Source organism: Odontesthes bonariensis, chromosome 11 (genome assembly GCF_027942865.1).
Source record: "Odontesthes bonariensis isolate fOdoBon6 chromosome 11, fOdoBon6.hap1, whole genome shotgun sequence".
NCBI lineage: Eukaryota > Metazoa > Chordata > Actinopteri > Atheriniformes > Atherinopsidae > Odontesthes > Odontesthes bonariensis.
Window position 1 is genome coordinate 17,216,468 of NC_134516.1, and position 17,857 is coordinate 17,234,324.

The 17,857-nt window shown below is 40.3% G+C and overlaps 1 protein-coding gene and 1 long non-coding RNA gene across 2 annotated transcripts; both read right to left on the reverse strand.

The window, feature by feature from the left end:
* Window positions 1-1,191: 1,191 nt before the first annotated feature.
* Window positions 1,192-4,488, reverse strand: LOC142391748 (uncharacterized). The gene is made up of 5 exons (XM_075477785.1): window positions 3,472-4,488; window positions 3,005-3,328; window positions 2,579-2,711; window positions 2,304-2,340; window positions 1,192-2,208 (listed from the first exon to the last, which is right to left on the reverse strand). Exons 1-5 carry the CDS (start codon window positions 3,530-3,532, stop codon window positions 2,128-2,130), a joined length of 636 nt encoding a protein of 211 aa, XP_075333900.1. The 5' UTR covers window positions 3,533-4,488; the 3' UTR covers window positions 1,192-2,127.
* An 81-nt stretch (window positions 4,489-4,569) lies between these two features.
* On the reverse strand, window positions 4,570-5,935 carry LOC142391754 (uncharacterized). The gene is made up of 4 exons (XR_012770603.1): window positions 5,808-5,935; window positions 5,297-5,620; window positions 4,937-5,060; window positions 4,570-4,625 (listed from the first exon to the last, which is right to left on the reverse strand). It is a non-coding gene; the product is annotated as an uncharacterized LOC142391754 (long non-coding RNA).
* Between the last annotated feature and the right edge of the window lie 11,922 nt (window positions 5,936-17,857).

The window sequence follows — 17,857 nt, forward strand, 5'->3', positions numbered from 1 at the left end:
GTTTAATCACTGTGCCTGAACAACGAGCTGTTACATCAAGTGGGATTTGTTAATTTTGTCAACTTTATCCGCATTTTCATTTTTGACTTAATTTTGGGATAAAGTAAACATTTTAATCCAAATTTATGCCTAGTTATCTTTTGTCACGCCCATGGACTTACGATTTTAGTTTTATGTTTTAGGTTACGTTTTTGTGTTCATGTCTTGGTTTTTAGTTTTGCCATTGCTTTTCCCCTCACGTCACTTACCAGTTCATTAGTTTCACTCACTTCACCTGTGTTTTTTCCCTCAGCTGCACTCACTCTCCAATCACTCTCACTCCCTATTTAGTTTCCAGTCTCCCCTCTCAGTTTGCCGGATCTTTGTTGCCATTCATGCCCTTCATGCCTACTCACCCATGCTACCAGTTTTGTCCAAGATAAGTATTTATATATTATGCCATGCCAAGTGTTTTTGTTTGTTTTTTCACAGTTTGATTTTTGAATCCGGCTAAGCCGCGCTTTGTGTTGATACTTTGTTTTTTTGTTAATAAATCACCCTTTATTTTTGAAAAGTCCGCATCCGTGTCCTCCCTCCTCACACCTACCTGACATCCTTTGACCATTGAGGGCAGCTTTAATTGATTCGTTTCTGATTAAGTCAAAGTAGCCTAAAATACTAAGAAAAGCTCAGATGGATACAGGTAAAATCTAAGTCGGAGTTGAAAATTACAAATTCGATTTTTTTTCTTTTCCTTTTACCTTTTAGACTGAAGTTGACCTGAGTGACCTGTGAATGATCTCTACCAAACCACTGAATCAGTTCATAAAGGCATGACACCGAGACAAATCCGGCAAGCATGATGCTTGTTGAGCAAGACCTTGTTGTGCTGGTTTGCTTGAAAAATCTACAGAATCTGTGCTCACTAGCCCAAATACAAAGTTTTCTGCTTCATGGCTATTTCTTGTTTATCCGTGGCTGGTGCCTGACACCCCTAGCTTGTTTGATGACCACGTCTGGCCCATGTATTTGAAACAAGAACTGAATGAACTATGCTGAATGCTGCAGTTTGGGTAAACTGGGTCAGGAAGGACATGCTTTCTGGATGACACAAATTTCAGTTTCCTTTCACCTTCAGTTCAATGTAGATAATATCTCTAAGGTAAATAGGGAATTTAACCAGGAACAGACCTTTAGTTACTCTCTGTTCACACGTACAGCATAAACTGTACAGCTTTAATTTGTACGACTGCTTAGTGCAAAAATACTGTGTTTTCTGCCTGCAGTACACCTCATTGAATGAGGGCTCACCCGCCTTACAAAACGTAGTTTAAGCCCAATTCATAGCTGTCCTCTTCTCAAAAATATTAACATTTTGTGCCTTTGAGTATATGTTGCCTCAGGCTAACAGTATACAGACACCCACACATGCAGGAATCAGTATATTTCAGAAAGGGACATTTTAAGGCAAGAGAAATGTGAAAAGGTTTGATACATGCAGAGTACATAGACATATGTATAATTCATACAGTAATAAGCCTAAAAGGCAGAAATCCACTGAGGTTTAGCAAACTGCATCTGTTGACTTGTCTTTCTTTAAAGTCATTTGCACAAGTGTGAAGGAGATGCATCTCCAGTGTCACACAGGCAGCAGAATAAACCATGTGGTACATGTGGGTAAGAACAGGAAGAACATACAGGAAGGATGACTGTGTCCAGCCGACCTGACACCTCACTAACTTCTACAGCTGCCTGAGAGAGAGTGGTGTTCAAAAGGCCTGAAACGCCCAGTAACTGCACAATCTTACATAACTGACAATAAAAACTGATACACAGTGGTTAGGAGTGAAATCATCAATGGGACAAAAATAGATACACAGGAGACATTTTCATTTAAGAGCCAAGACTAAAACACCGAACAGTCATGTTCACCAATAAAACATTAAAGTTTTACAATGAAAAATATGAATAAAATTAAAAGTTTAAATGAAATGCACCTGAAATAAGTTTGTTGGATAAAATAGTTACTTTTTGGACAACAGCTCCGGTTTCAGTTGGTAGTGTGAACACATGAATCACATGGAAGCAAATGTGGAACTTTACGCTTTACAACGCTGTCCCTAAATGGGATTTTCAGACATATTTGTATTATTTGTGTATTGCGGAAGTTAAATAAAGCTCATTCTCTTTTTGCAGGTAGACGCTGTTCACTTCATTGTCCGTTACTTCCTGCAAGAAAACACAAGGTTTAAAAACATTATTAAAGATGATTGAATGGGGCACAAGTGCTGTATTCACAGTATATATTAAACCATTTACATTACCGTGTTTGCTGGAGTGGTTATGGACAATTTTCGTCTCCTGTTGGGTAAATTAAACAAAAGAAACTCATTAGAAACCATTTTCAAAGTGCTGCTTTGAGACAAAACAATTATGGCAAAGAAAAAAAATCTGTGTTTAAAACAGCAGTAAACCAGAACAATAACCTACAATAATGTGTATCTCTAACATACTGTGTGAATACTATGTTAATATTGTTGATAAATAATAAACAATTACTATGATTCTACTCTTTATCTATAAGATATTCATCTCTTACCGATGGTAAATGTGTCTGTAGATGACTCCCAGGACGACTGCAGTTATAATCATGATAATGAGTACGGTAAGTCCAACCACAGCGTTAGAATAAGGTGGTTGAGTAGGAATGTTGGTCTTCAGGTTTTCATTCTCTAAGAAATTAGAAAAATAGCCGAGATATTTATTATTTGGAAAAAAATATAAATCTATACAGACTTTTGGTGTCAGCACAATATCATAAAGATAAGTGTTCTCTTTGGTAATTTAGATTCCATCTGGTTTTGTTGATTTGATTCTGTAGATTTTTTCGCTCAAAGAAGCACGTTCGATTTATTTCATTCAGGTTATTCATAAAATTCTTTACATAATGGCAACTGTTAACAATAACCAGGAGATCACAAACAGTACTAATCATAAAAGGTATCAAATAAAGTCCATCCCTTACCCTTCACAGTGATGTTGAGATGTAGAGTAAATGTTCCATCAGGACGTGCACACTGACAGGTGTAGGTCCCACTATCCTCTGGTGTTAAGTTATCCAGGTGGAGAAACACGGTCTGATTTATTGTCACAAGTGTGAACCTGGAGTCACATCCATGTTCAAAGCCTCGTAGGTGGCGATACGCCAGAAGACACTCTTCACTTCGGTTCATCCCTGTTCTGATTCTACAAACTAAAACAGTGATGAAGTTCCCCGTCTCATTGCTGCAGATTGGAGTGACATCTGGTTCTTTACCAATGGTTTTCACAAGCGGCTTCTGATACACTGCTGTTAAAGAGAAAAAAAATTATTAGCAGATTTACATTGTTTCCTTTATTCTGTTGCTACTTACAAGCCAAGACAGTTTAAAAGTAAATATTTTAAACAACTTATATTACAAAAACAGAACAAATGTAGTTCTTGAACAGTACCTGTGTTGAAAGTACAAAATATTGACAGGAGCACAGCACAGATATGTTTCCATGTATCCATCTGAGCAGCAATGCAGCTGCTTCTGCTAGTGTGCACTGTACTGTACTTTGAAAATTAGAACGTACACGCCCCTTTGTGTTTTTCTTCAGCAACCAAAACCTCAGAATCTCGCCTGTCACAAAGGTTCGAGTTGGTGAGAGACCCTCTATAAAGGAAGTGCACGACATTAGATATACCTGCTCTTATGTTAAAGCAAAGAGCGCCATCAAATGAATAAAACTAAAATATATATATGCATATATTCTGGTTTTAAAAAGGTTTGGCTCACTTTTGTCTTGATCTAAAAGTCTTTATGATCAGTATAATACTGAATTCATCAGGCGATTACTCTGCCTGCAAATAACAACCACATTGCAGAGCTGAACTCTTTCTTGTCATTTGGTTTCTTTAGGTTGATTTTACAGTTGTGCTGTCACTTCTCAGGGGCTTCTGCTGCTTTATGGCTTTGCAGAGTAATGCTCCCGTCCAGGGAAGCAGAAAGTACAAAGATGCTCTGCAGAAATGTAAACTTTACATAAAATCAAATCATTCCAAGTCGCCGGATTAGACCATAGAAGTTAGATCTTTTATAAACTTTGTATTAACGAATCTATAAGATCATTACTTTATTCTGGTCACAATATTTAATGTACAGTATGTTTTATTCAAAGCATTAAACTTATGCAAGGAATAAAATCTATGTTAAATGAAAAGCAGCTGAATTAACACGACACAGATAAGAGACAGAATTTACTTCTGGACAGCTGGTCCCGTTTCACTTATTATTCAAGAGGAAAATGTGACTCACATGAAAGAAGGTTTTGCCATAAAGTAGCTCTACTAAAGCCTCTAAACACTTTTGTCATCTCTTTTGGAGACATTTCCCATGATTTGCAGTTTTATAAATGAACGTATTGGCACGTTGAATAAACATCATTCTCTTTCTGAATGACGACGTCGTACGGCTCAGTCTCCACTGCTTCCTGCAAAAAAGAAACGAGTTAAAACCTGCTCGTAAAGTGAAATGAAGAACAGTCGAACGGAGTTTATACAACATCTTACCCTGTATGTTACTGTACTGTACTGTGCATGCCTGGTCACGGGTTCCAGTTTTCTTTGGGGGAGATCCCAAAAACAACTCATTACAAACTATCCATATATCTATTTTTACATAAGCAGCTAATATGATATAAAAATGCTATCGAAAGTGAATGTATAAGAAGACACTTTTACTATAAATCTTCAGATAATGATGAATTCAAAATATTAAAGAGCTTGTGCAGCAGAAAGCTCAACACACAGAGAAACCTTTCCTTCTAATAAATGATCAGAATCTACATCATAACGATCAAGAGACTGAAAAAGCTACAGATAATGCCATCATGATTTACTTAATATGATTTTCCTCTAATAGTATTTTCTTACCTTTGACAAATCTTGCAGTAGGCAACTCCCAGGACGACTCCAGTTAGAACAGTTATGATGAGTATAGTCACTCCAATTTTAGCATTGGATGAAAGTTTTGCTGCAGAAATGTTTGATTTATTCCCTTCAAAAAGAAAAAAAAAAAAATATATATATATATATATATATATATATATATTATAAAATTAAAGAACTAGCACAATCCATTTTTTTTATTTAACTTTAAGCTACCACCTTTTTGTTCACACTTTTGTAATCTTGTGTTGGAATTTTATGAAGTTTGTTTCAAGCGTACGATGATAGAAGTGGTGTCATTGATCCTTTAGCTTTGTACAGAGCCACAGACACACTGATATTTACCCTCCACAGTGATGTTGAGATGTTGAGTAAATATTCCATCAGGACGTGCACACTGACAGGTGTAGGTCCCACTATCCTCTGGTGTTAAGTTATTCAGGTGGAGAAATACGGTCTGATTTATTGTCACAAGTGTGAACCTGGAGTCACATCCATGTTCAAAGCCTCGTAGGTGGCGATACGCCAGAAGACACTCTTCACTTCGGTTCATCCCCGTTCTGATTCTACAAACTAAAACAGTGATGAAGTTCCCCGTCTCATTGCTGCAGATTGGAGTGACATCTGGTTCTTTACCAATGGTTTTCACAAGCGGCTTCTGATACACTGCTGTTAAAGAGAAAAGTTCACCCTGCTTTTATATTTCTAAAATGCAAACATTAATTGCAGCATTATTAAAGAAACACGGTGAATAATTTGTTAATCTATTTAAGCCAAAGAGAAGAAAGATTAGACAGAGCAACTATACGTTAGATAAATGATAGATTATAAAAAAGAAGAGGTTCTTGTACGTTACCTTGTGTGTATGAACTAAATATCAGCACCAGAAGCAAAACAAAAAATAATTCTAATCTGCCCATGCTGGCCAATACATCTGCTGTAAGTAACAATGCAGATGTAGGCAACGTACACTGTACTGTATCACAAGTCTGAGGGCACACACACTGAGTGAACTGAACATCTGTGGTTTTGGTAGGTGCAGAGGTGTGAGTCTTTCTAAAAAGGAAGTGCGCAACTTTCTTTGATTTGCTTGCAGATTGATAGTGAAGGAGAGATGCAATGCACAGAAAGTAAAGAACAACAGACTTTGGTGCTTTTTTTGAGATGGCCACGTCTAAGTCGGTAATTCAAAAGGAGATATTGTACTCAAGTGAGCAATTTGTGTGTCAAAATCCATCAGCATAAGAGAACTTAACCTGTTCCATCTGGAAAAATGACTCAACTTCCTCAAAGTTAATGTGCAGGTCGAATCGAGGTCAAACCACCTACTGAAAGCAAAGGATCAATCATGTCACTCTCAGATCTGTAATATTGGGTCATTTTCCTCAGTATCTTAGAGAGACCAGACATTTGTCCACAGCTCTAGAACATCAGAATGGTGAGATGCCACAGGCCATTTTCTGTGGGGCAGTGATGATGTGACATCATCATCTACAACCTGTAAATAATATAATCTGTATATACCAACCATGTATCCTTTCAGTATTAGTATTTTATACCCAAACACTGGAAAATGGGGCTCAGGTTGGAAAGAAAACAAAAAAGAGGTGAAAAATATTCCAAGAGGGGTGGTCGGTGGCGTAGTGGGTTAAGCAGACAGCCCATGTACAGAGGGGTGCATGGGTGCGAGGGGTCCTCGCTGCAGCTGGCCCCAGTTCAAGTCCCGCATCAGACGGCCCTTCGCTGCATGTCTTTACCCCTCTCTCTGCCCATTGCTTCCTGTCTCTCTTGAACTGTCCTGTCAATTAAGAACCAAGAACCTTCCTCTATAAGACAGACACGTTAAAATTCAAGAACTGACAGAAGCAAAGAAACTTAAGATGAGACAGACACCAACTGACTTCATGCCTAAAATTAAAGGGTTAATGAATCAGTTTATATGGTTTGGTAAGAAATGTACGAAATGAATCGAAGCACATAAAACTAATTATTTCTGCGATTTCAAACCAGTGTTATGCGACAGCAAATTAAAGCTGTGATGCGTTAAATAAACTCTCACCATCGCAAGTTTCATCTCCAAGCTAGTTTAGAATAGTTACACAGATTGGGTGCATATCAAGTTCTTTTCCATTCATTTCTTGACATCTAAAATATTAATTTCTGTGCTAGTTGGACCGGCCACAGAATCAAGAGGCCGATCTGAGATAGTTTGGTCGACGTCGCTGGTTGGATGCTGAAGGCTTGTGTACGGGTAAGGTTTCTCCGACTATTAGAAAACAACGAAAACGAAAATAAAAACTTCATACAACATGACAAAGTGGTGCGTTGAATGTTAACATTGGTCTGAGTTTTAAACATTGTAACTGTGAGACATACAGAAACCTCAGCTTTTTAGGTCACCATAGCCTTTATCCTGTCTCTCACCACTGTGCCCTGAACATGAGTGACTATCTCACAGAACTGCAAGCTCACATACATACATACATACATCCTGCCTCTCACCACTGACCACTGTGGCCTGAACATGAACATCTAGTGACTATTTCACAGAGCTGTTTCCTCACAGATATACATACAGCTCAAGCTGTGCATCATATGGTTCTGGTGCATTGCAGCGGGTAATGTAAACAGACAAGCTAACAGCATACAGGTCAGTTGGAATGAAAATTAAAACAGGAAGTAACTGCTGTGAGATTTAGGGTTTGCAATGTTTCCACATCTCAGGAACAGAAAACTTCTTAAATTTTAACGCCCGCAATGTGACTTTCCAAGTCTCTGACTAAATCAAAGTGAAACCAGTTCAATTCATCACATAGGCTATTAATAGCTTTTAGATTAACTAGTTTTCAAATTAACTAATTTTCAAATCAAAATGGGGCAGACCCAGGACTCGCTGGAGGGATTATATGTTCCTTCTGGCCTGGGAGCGCCTCGGGATCCCCCAGGAGGAGCTGGAGAGTGTTGCTGGGAGGAGGGAAGTCTGGACCTGTTGCCTCCGCGACCCAACCTCGGATAAACGTATGAAAATGGACCGATAATTTTCAAATCTGTGTACAGTCCAATTCCAGCATGAAAAAAACAGACTTAAGGGACAAACTTTCATCTCATAACTCACTAAGCCATTGATCTGGCTTACCTCCATCTGCCTGTATGCAGGTGAGATAAATCATACTGAAAGGTTATTTAATAACAAAATCAAATTCAATAAAAAAAAAGAAAACACTTTATTTCTTCAATTTTAGTTTACGAAACCAAAATGAATCATAATGACTGGTCTCCTTTTTCAACTTCTGGTGGTATTTGGGGTATTCTTATCTTCGTGGGTTTTTTTTAAATTAATTTTCACTCCATGCACTGGATTTAATTACGTTTCTCCTCCTTAACCAAGGTAACCAAAGGTATTTTTCTTGTGTATTTTAGTTCTGCTTCTTGCTCCCTGTTCTGGTTAATATATGCCTGATTTTTCATCATTCATTTTCAAGTGTTTTCCTTTCAAGTTCGAGTCCTGTTTTTGACTTTGGCTTTCTCTGTTCCCCGTCATCGTCACAAGATGTCCTCAGTTGCCTTCACCTTGTCTCTTCCTAACTATGTTACTTCTTGCTTCTTGTTACTCATTTCTCACCTGCGTCCACCCCTTGGTTTTCTTTGCGCTTTGTCAGATCCTCATTGCATATTGACTGGATGAGTTGAAACGGGTGCATTTTAAAGAGTGGGTTTTTATTTCAGAGATGTTCAATTTAGAAGCGCTGGAAAGCAGCCGGCCCGAAAACTATGAAAGCCCGTTTCCGCCGCTTAATAAAAGAATAAATTTAGAAATACTATCTCATAATTATGAGATACTATCTCATGTCCCACCTCCTCAATAGTTAGAGACAGGGGGAGCTGCTGAGGTGGTAGTGGAGGGATGGCGGCAGAAGTGAGGTTGGTGTCAGTCACAGAGATACACTTACTGTGAGATGGTATTCCCATTGCCATGGTTACGCATCATTACAGATGTAAAAAAAATATATATATATAAAAATAAAAAAGGCCAGTGTTACAGTACCAGCAGAAAAAAGCATCTGAACAAGCATAGATGTTAAAAAAAAGTGTGTGTTTTCCCTGGAAAATCTCAGAAGAAAATCTCAAGAAGATACAAAGAAAGAAACTACAGCAAGCTGCCACTGGTGTGGCATCATTCTAATAATTAACACCCATGAAGTTAACTGGTAGACTTTTTCTTTTTAGTCAGTTTGATACAGTCTCGTTTTTTTCTTTTTCTTTTTGGCTTTCCTGAAAAACTTCAAGTATTTAATTAAAAGTTTTTTTTATTGATTGATTGACTGATTGGCGTTGTATTCTTCCATTCTTATCTTTTTGTACTTTGGTATGTAATTATGGTAAGACACTTTGTGGCTAAGCACTCCAGATGATCATAACGAAAACGACATCAACAGCATATCTTTTTACAGCTTCCTACTGCGCAACACAAGCAGAAAGGATTGGTCACCTCCAATTCCATTTCGAGGGACTGGCACTGTCTTGAAGTGCCACCATTTTTCATTTGTTGGTACAAATTTTAAAATACTTTTTCTGCTGTTTATCCATAGATTACCCTTATGCTCACCCTATGATGAGATGCTGATCTGAGAGCTGTGTCAATGTCCAACAATCACAATCTTTTTCTCCATCTAAATTATATGAATAAACCTCTTCCCACATTCATTTATGGATCCAATCATTTGAATCCATTTGAGACTGCCTGATGGCAGACACGCATACAAACAGGACCACACAAACCTACCGTTATCCGTTTCTCTGGTGGCTGCAATGACTTCTCAGTGGAGGCCTCCTCATTACTGACAGGCTGCACAGCCTCATGCTGACCACCTAAGATTAAAGAAGAGTGACATAATCATAGGAAATTTATTGTCATCAAATCTGCTAAAAGAGCACAGCAGGTCTGTGTGAGACTACTCTGCAACTCAAGCCCCACACAGGTACTGCAGCAAATGCCATTGTTGTCTCATCAGTTTGTTTTCTTTTGCACAACTTATCCTGTATGTACGATTATTATTATCTCTTATGAAAATGTGGTCAGTCAAGTCACTTCAGCCGCCAGTAATTACTTACTGGGTCTGTCTTGGTGTCACGTCGATGGTGAACTGATTAAATAGTTTGGTAGAGACTGTATGCTGGCTACATTTACTATCTACTCTACCCTATAAAGCAGCCGCGGCTATTCAGAGACAACACGGGAAGCCGGACAGCCTCTCCCATTCTTTGGCGAAATTGCTACATCTTCAATGTTAAATTGAGGATAAAACAGTTATTCACAAAACACAAGATATGCCCAATACGGCATTTAGTTTCATAACTACAACATGTTGTCCTGTGGCTTAATGAATTGATTTGTTCTGAAATCGCCGCCGTTCACTGAGGAAATCATGTTATGAAGCCGCCACTAACAGCCAGGCTTCCGAGCCGAGGGCTGCCCGGCTTCAGGAGGGGACGGGAGAGTCAAGTTTTTTCTACAATTCTAGGTCATTATTGGCTAAATTGACAAAAACTCATCACTTCCGAGGCTGCCCGGCGTCTCTGGGGGTAGATTAGACATGGGCGTGTCAATATGAGGGGCTGTGTCGTGATGATTGGAGTTAGTGTTTGTCCATCTTGTGGCAGCCGAATTTTTAAGCGGGGAGAAGCACGCTGGAACTTCAGTCCCAAAGCGGATACGAAAGAGACGGGTTGTCTGTGAAAGTGCTGTAATACTTTTGATTGTTTCTTTTCAGAATTCATGCTGCCCATTCACAAATGTTACCTTTTTTAAGAATACTTACCACCACCATCAAACTCTAAGTATTCATTATGACAGGGAAAAATGCTCCACAGATTCTGATCCAGCCACAGATCCAGCCACAGATCCAGCCATTTACAGGCCTTAGATTCCATCAGACTTGATTTTGGCCTTGCTGTGTGAATTTTCAAAGTCTATACCTTCTTTCTGTGTATTTGCTGGGCATACTTGTCATACTAGACACAGCTATGTTATAACTAATTCTTTTTAACTTTGCTATCTTCTGCTTTGGGATGGCACGAGCCACTACAACCCTGAACGCGTAATATGGGCTTCCCCTGTTTTAAAAGTCAGCAGCCGCCACTGCTATAAAGTAAATGACAAATTAAAGTCTTAGTTTTTATTATGGCTTAAAATTTGTCACTTGAGTTACTACATCTGTGGTATAACCTCAGCTTTTCAAAGTATTTTCATGTCTGATATCAACATTAAATAAGCTAGTTTGACCAGTCAGACAAAACATAAGGATACGTTTCTCACCAAAGAGTCCAGGGTTTCATGTCCAGATAATCCAAATCATCATAGATGTAGCATCCCCGGTTTAATGATGGTCTTACTCTCTCATACTGATGGTTTTTATTTTGATACTCTTAACATTTTTAACCTTTTCCACCGTAAGAGCTGCAAGGGACAAGAAACATAAAAACATCACCTTTTTACAAATGACTTGAGTTATAAACTAAACCATTTGAACCATAGTTTAATGAAACTAAATAATGAATTTTTAATAAATAACTGAAATAATTATTAACCATTCCAATTAACATAAGAAATCAGAATTACATAGCAGGCAAAATAAATGCTCTATCGTCTGATCAAAGCGCTAACACTTAGCATCGCGCTAGCTAACATGTGCGTCATGCTAATTTTTAAATCCCAACAAAAGGTCAGCAAATATTAAACACAAACCTTGTGCCTCTGTCAACCGGGTGCTGAATATATACAAAATGCCGAAACCCACACTGAGAATGGCATATAATCCAAAAGTTTTCCTTTACTTATATTTCTCTGATTTCCCTTTTCCGTTTTTCCTTTTCCGTTCTTGTGACAACCCTTCAAAATAAAATCCCGGTCATATCACAAACGTAAAATAAAGATGAACATCGAAATACAATGGATAAACCACACAAAACAAGATTATCTACACTCCCACCAAATTATGAGTGCCCCCCTTTTTTTGCATATGAAATGTAAAGCACGAATAATTTCTAAACTTAGTATGACCTTCAATCTTTCACTCATACATCTATAAAAATGTCCATGAACAAGACTTCATACTGTAAAGGATATGATTCTGCTGTGACACGAGTGGTTAAACAGTTTCTAAGAGCAGAATGAGCTTCTGAACTGGACGTTCAACAATGGACGGCTTGCCAGAACACTGTCCCTGCTTCCATGTCTTCTGGTCTCCAAGACGAATCTTTACCTTTCTCACGAGTCCATCTTTACCTGTCATTGTTTCCACAACTTTGGCCAATTTCCACTCATTCCGAGGTAGATCTGTTTTCTCCAAGACAATATCGCCGACCTTAAGGTTTCTTTTTGGAGCATGCCAGCGTTGTCTGGTGGCAATGTTAAAGAGGTACTCTCTTTTCCAGCGGCTCCAGAATTGCTCTGCAAGATATTGAACATGGCGCCACCTTTTGCGAGCATACATATCTTCTCTTATGAATCTGCCTGGAGGTGGTGCGGCTGTGACAGTTTTAATGGTGAGCAGATGATTAGGCGTTAAGGGCTCTGGACTATTTGGATCACTCAGATTGTTAACTGTCAATGGACGACTGTTCACAATAGCCATAGCTTCATAAAAGAATGTTCGTAGAGAAGCATCGTCTAGCCTGCTTGATGAGAGTGAGAGAGTGCAACGGAGAACATTTCTCACTGTCCTGATCTGTCGTTCCCAAACACCTCCTACATGGCTAGCATGGGGAGTGTTCATGAGAAAATCACATTGTTTCTCTGCTAAAAACGTGGTCAGACGATCAGCATCCACTTGTTTGAGAGCTTCCTTTAGTTCATTCTTTGCTCCCATGAAATTAGTTCCTTGATCAGATCTTATCTGACGCACTGCCCCTCTTATGGCAATAAAACAACGCAGTCCGTTAATGAAGGAATCAGTTGACATGTCATCCAACATTTCGATGTGGATGGCTCGACAGCTAAGGCATGTGATAAGGAGACCATATCTTTTTTGCACTTTGCGTCCTTGTTTGGTGAGAAATGGACCGAAACAATCCATTCCACAGTAGGTGAATGGTGGTGATGGCTCCACACGCTCTGATGGTAGATCTGCCATCCGCTGTTCCTCTGTGAACCTTCTGAGTTTTCTGCATCGAACACACTGATGAAGGTAAGTTGCCACAGCTCTGTTCATTCCTTGAACCCAATATCCCTGTGTTCTGAGCTCATTAATAGTCATACCTTTGCCTTGATGTTGCACCTTTTCATGACAATGAGCTATTATTTTTCTGGAAATGTGATGATCCTTTGGGATTATCACTGGATGCTTGACTGTGGTAGGGAGAGATGCATTTTTCAGTCTTCCTCCCACCCTGAGGAGTCCATCCTGATCAAGAAAGGCATCCATCTTGTAAAGTTTGCTCTGAGGAGAAAGTTGAGTCTTCTTACTCAGCAACCTTATCTCTTCTGAGTACACTTGTCTCTGTAAGTCTTTTATAATGACACACTGTGCATCCTCTCGTTCTTGTACTCGGCTAAGATCTGTTGACTTATCTCCTCTAGCACAACGGATGAGACGAGCGACAGCTTGAGTGACCTTTGACCATGAAGAAAACTTTGAAAGTCGATCTATAAGCCTCATTTTCTCTACTGTTTGTGTGTTTAGTGTCTGGATCCTTTTGACTTCAGGATCTCCGATCTGCATTTCTGTGATGACATCTACAGCTGGTTGTAGCTCCTTCTTCCATAGAAACTGAGGTCCTGTGAGCCAGTTGGATGTGAGAATCTCATTTGCAGTTGAACCTCTTGACGCAAGGTCTGCAGGGTTCTCATTAGTAGAGACGTATCTCCACTGCTGAGGAGTTGTACTCAGATGTATTTTCTGTATCCGGTTTGACACGAATGTGTGGAAACGACGTGCCTCATTATTGACATATCCCAGAACCACTTTGGAGTCAGTCCAGAAATATTCATCAATGTCTGTCAATCCAAGTTCCTCTTTCAAGGTGTTGCTTGCTGCAACTGACACAACGGCAGCTGTCAACTCTAGCCTGGGAATAGTTGTCACCTTAATTGGAGTTACTCTGGATTTTCCCATGATCAGAGTACAATGAACATCTCCAGCCTCATTTACATGTCTCAAGTATGAGCACTGGCCATAACCTTGTGTGCTTGCATCTGAGAAGTGATGTAGCTCCCTTTTTACCACTCTTCCAAAGTCAGCAGGCACACAGCAGCGTGGTATGATAATTTTTCCCAAGTTTGGAAGATCATTCTTCCAACGTTCCCATTCTGGTTGAAGTTCACTGGGAAGGGGTTCGTCCCAGCTTGTGCCATGTCTGCACATTTCCTGCAGCACTCTTTTTCCCTTGAGCAGAAAAGGAGATACAAACCCCAGCGGGTCGTAGAGGGAGGCAACTGTAGACAGTATGCCACGCCGTGTTGCTGGCTGTTCTTTTAGGCAGACATGATATCTGAAAGTGTCAGTTTCAATGTGCCAAAGGATTCCCAAGGCTCTCTCCAGGGTTGAATCATTGAAGACCAGATCAAGAGATGTTGTCTCAGCTGCACGCTCAGTTGGAGGTATACTCTGCAACACTGATTTGTCGTTGCACACAAACTTGTGCAGTCTCAGACCACCCTTAGCACAGAGTTTCTGGGCTTCCTTTGCCAGCTGGATGGCGTTGTTTGCACATGGTACACTGACAACACCATCATCAACATAAAAGTCTTTCATTATGAATTGTGAGCCTAGAGGAAACAGGCTCTCATTCTCTTTGGCAAGTTGTTTCAGTCCATAGTTGGCACATCCTGGTGATGATGTTGCACCAAAGAGATGAACTTTCATGCGAAACTCCTGTGGTTCTGCCCCAAGATTGCCATCTTTCCACCACAGGAAACGTAAATAGTCTCTGTCAGCTTCATACACATGGAACTGATGAAACATCTTTTCAATGTCACACATCAGGGCGATATGGTGCTGCCTGAATCTGATGAGAACACCAATCAGATTATTCAGCAAGTCTGGTCCTGACAGGAGGTGTTCATTTAGGCTGGTTCCCTTGTACCTAGCAGAACAATCAAACACCACGCGAAGTTTCTCAGGTTTTTTGGAGTGGTAAACTCCGTGGTGTGGAATATACCACTTCTCTCCTTCCTTCCCTCCGTCTTGAACTTCCTCTGCTTCACCTTTATCAATTACCTCATTCATGAATTTCACATACTGTTCCTTGTACTTGTCATCTCTTAGCAGTTTCCTTTTGAGATGACTGAGCCGGACCAGGGCTAGTGGCTTATTGTCCGGGAGGCAAGGTCTCTCTTTAAAGGGGAGTGGCATCTCATAATGACCATGCATGTTCTTCTCAATTCCTTCCTTTAGCAAATTCAGGAAGAGGATGTCATCCTGAGACACAGTTTTTCCATCTTTACAGGTGTCTTTGAAGTCGGACTCCAGTACTCTGATTGCATCTGCTGGAGTCACTGGAGGAAGCTCTTTGACAGCAACTCTGTGGCAAATATTTGTGATGTCCGTTAAATCATGGTGTGATGATGTACGACCCACAATACTCCATCCCAGTTCTGTGCGAACTGCATAGGGTTCATTATCTCCTCCAAGCATTACCTGCCGTGGTGCCAGTGCCTTTGAGCAATTATAGCCTATTAAAAGGCCAATTTCACACTCTAGCTGTGGTGGGATTTCATCTGCTATTGCGCTGAGATGACTCCAGTGCCTTGCCGTTTCACAGGTAGGAATGTGTTTTCGATTTACTGGTATGCAATCTTTAGTGTAAGCTGGAGGGAGATTAATGAGGACTGTGGAGTTGTAGCCTCTCACTCTGAGACCTGAGACCCTTTCACTATGGATTAATGCATCCTTTGTAACCATTGTTGTTAGCCTTAGCTTCACAGGATGTCTCTCTGTTTGCAAGCTATTGCTAACTTCCTGATCAATGAAGACTGTATCACTTTGAGTGTCCAGCAGTGCATAAACGAGTTTTTCCATACCTGGATTGCTTATCGAAGAAACCCATACTGGCACGATCATGGAGGTGTTAGATGATGGGTCCTCTGTCTCCACATTGAGAGATAGTGTGGTTGCTCCTTCATCTGTGCTGCTCTGATTTGGAACTGACACTGTTTTAACTTTGATGTAGCTGTCATCATGGAGAGACGTAGGATGTTTCCCCTTGCAGCTGTCACATGAGTGTCGATGGCGGCAGTCTTTTGCATTGTGACCTGGCTTCAAACAACCATAGCACAGATTATTTTCCCTTACATATTTTCTCCGTTCGTACAGGGTTTTGCTTTTAAACTCAGGACAAAAGTGAAGACGATGATTACTATCTTGACAAAGTACACAAGGGGCTTTAAAACCTGTATTTGTCTGCTCTCGCTTTTCAGTCTCTTTAGCTGTCTGGGTGTTGAAAACACTAATTTTACCCCTTTTTTCTTTCAGATGACGTTTCTCTGAGGTCAACTCTGCTGAGTGGAGAGCACTGAATGAGGTTATGGGATTACAAGCAATCTCTGCCTCTGTTAACATGAAATCAACAAACTGCTGGAAGTTAGGAAACTCATGTTCACTTTTCATGTTTTGAGTGACCTTTCTGTTCCACTGTGATGCCGCCCAGTCAGGTAGTTTCTTCACCAGTTTCTGATTTTCCTCACAGTCATTCAAAATGTCCAGACCTTTAACATGTGACATGGCTTCTTGACATGAGTTGAGGAAATCAGCAAAGGTTCTTAATCCCTCAGCATCCTTTGTTTGTATTTTTGGCCAGTTCGACAGTTTCTCTCTAAAAGCTCTCTGTATGACAAAAGGCTGACCGTACCTTTGATTGAGACGACTCCATGCATCTTTGTAGGCTTCCTCATCACTTCTATAGAAAATGCCGTCAAGTATTCTCCGAGCTGGACCTCCTACATACCTTCTCAAATAATGTAGTTTGTCAGCTGAAGAAATGTTCCTTTTGTCTATGAGTGATGTGAATGAGGCCTTCCACTCAATGAACTGAATCGGGTCGCCGGTGAATACAGGTGGCTCTGGGATTGGGAGCCTGTTCAGGGTCATAGTATCTTGGACAGCTTGAGCCAGGTAAGTAACATCTGTCTGGGGAGGTGATGTTGTCACTGCAGCGCCAGTGGGTTGGATAGGAGCTGAAAACATAAACGGCTGAGGAAGCACATGTTGTTGTTCTCTGCTGTGCCTGTCAAAGGAACGGACACTATTTTCCTGCATTACTTCCTGGTTATAGGTTACTAGTCTAGCTCGTGCAACTTTTACATTCTTCACTGCCTTTAGTCTTTCCAACTCACGTTTTTGAGCTTCAAGTTCTCTCCTTTGTTGTTCCTCTAGCAGTTGTATCCTTTCCTTTTGTTCTTCCTCCTCCAAGAGCACTTCATACTCTGCTTCCTTCGCTGCTAACTCTGCTGCAGCGTCTGCCCTTTTTGCTGCTACATTGGAGCACATGGAGTGATGACTGGAAGCGGAGTGTCCACTTGAGGGTGAGGCCGTGGATCCGTAGATGGAGCGGGCATAGTCTCTGTTAAGCAGTTCACGAAGACATTGTTTTGCTGCTTCACTGTCAAATTCTCCATCAACACCTGCTAACCTCTCATAGGCAATCTTAACAATATCCTTAGTCACTGCTTCACAGGCATCAATGCGACGTCTTGTCTCCGTGGATGGAGGTAGGAAATCTCGTATTTCCATATAGACTTTAGTAACATTGTCTCTTTCATTTTCTAGTATATCTACAATAGCTGCAATTTGGCTCTCAGTAATGTCTGACTTTAACTGCTCTCTTGCCTTACGTGCTTGAACCTTCCATAGTTCATAGAAGTGAATGAGTCCTTTCTCCTTTTTGTGAGCCTCTTCCCTCTGAAATGCT

What these genes read in the sequence shown, in the direction of transcription:
- LOC142391748 (XM_075477785.1), bottom strand. Translation starts at nt 3,532, where the DNA reads ATGGATACATGGAAACATATCTGTGCTGTGCTCCTGTCAATATTTTGT. An exon ending in ATTTTGTACTTTCAACACAG is followed by an intron (nt 3,329 to 3,471) that starts GTACTGTTCAAG and finishes TCTCTTTAACAG; the next exon opens with CAGTGTATCAGAAGCCGCTT. An exon ending in TCTCAACATCACTGTGAAGG is followed by an intron (nt 2,712 to 3,004) that starts GTAAGGGATGGA and finishes CTAATTTCTTAG; the next exon opens with AGAATGAAAACCTGAAGACC.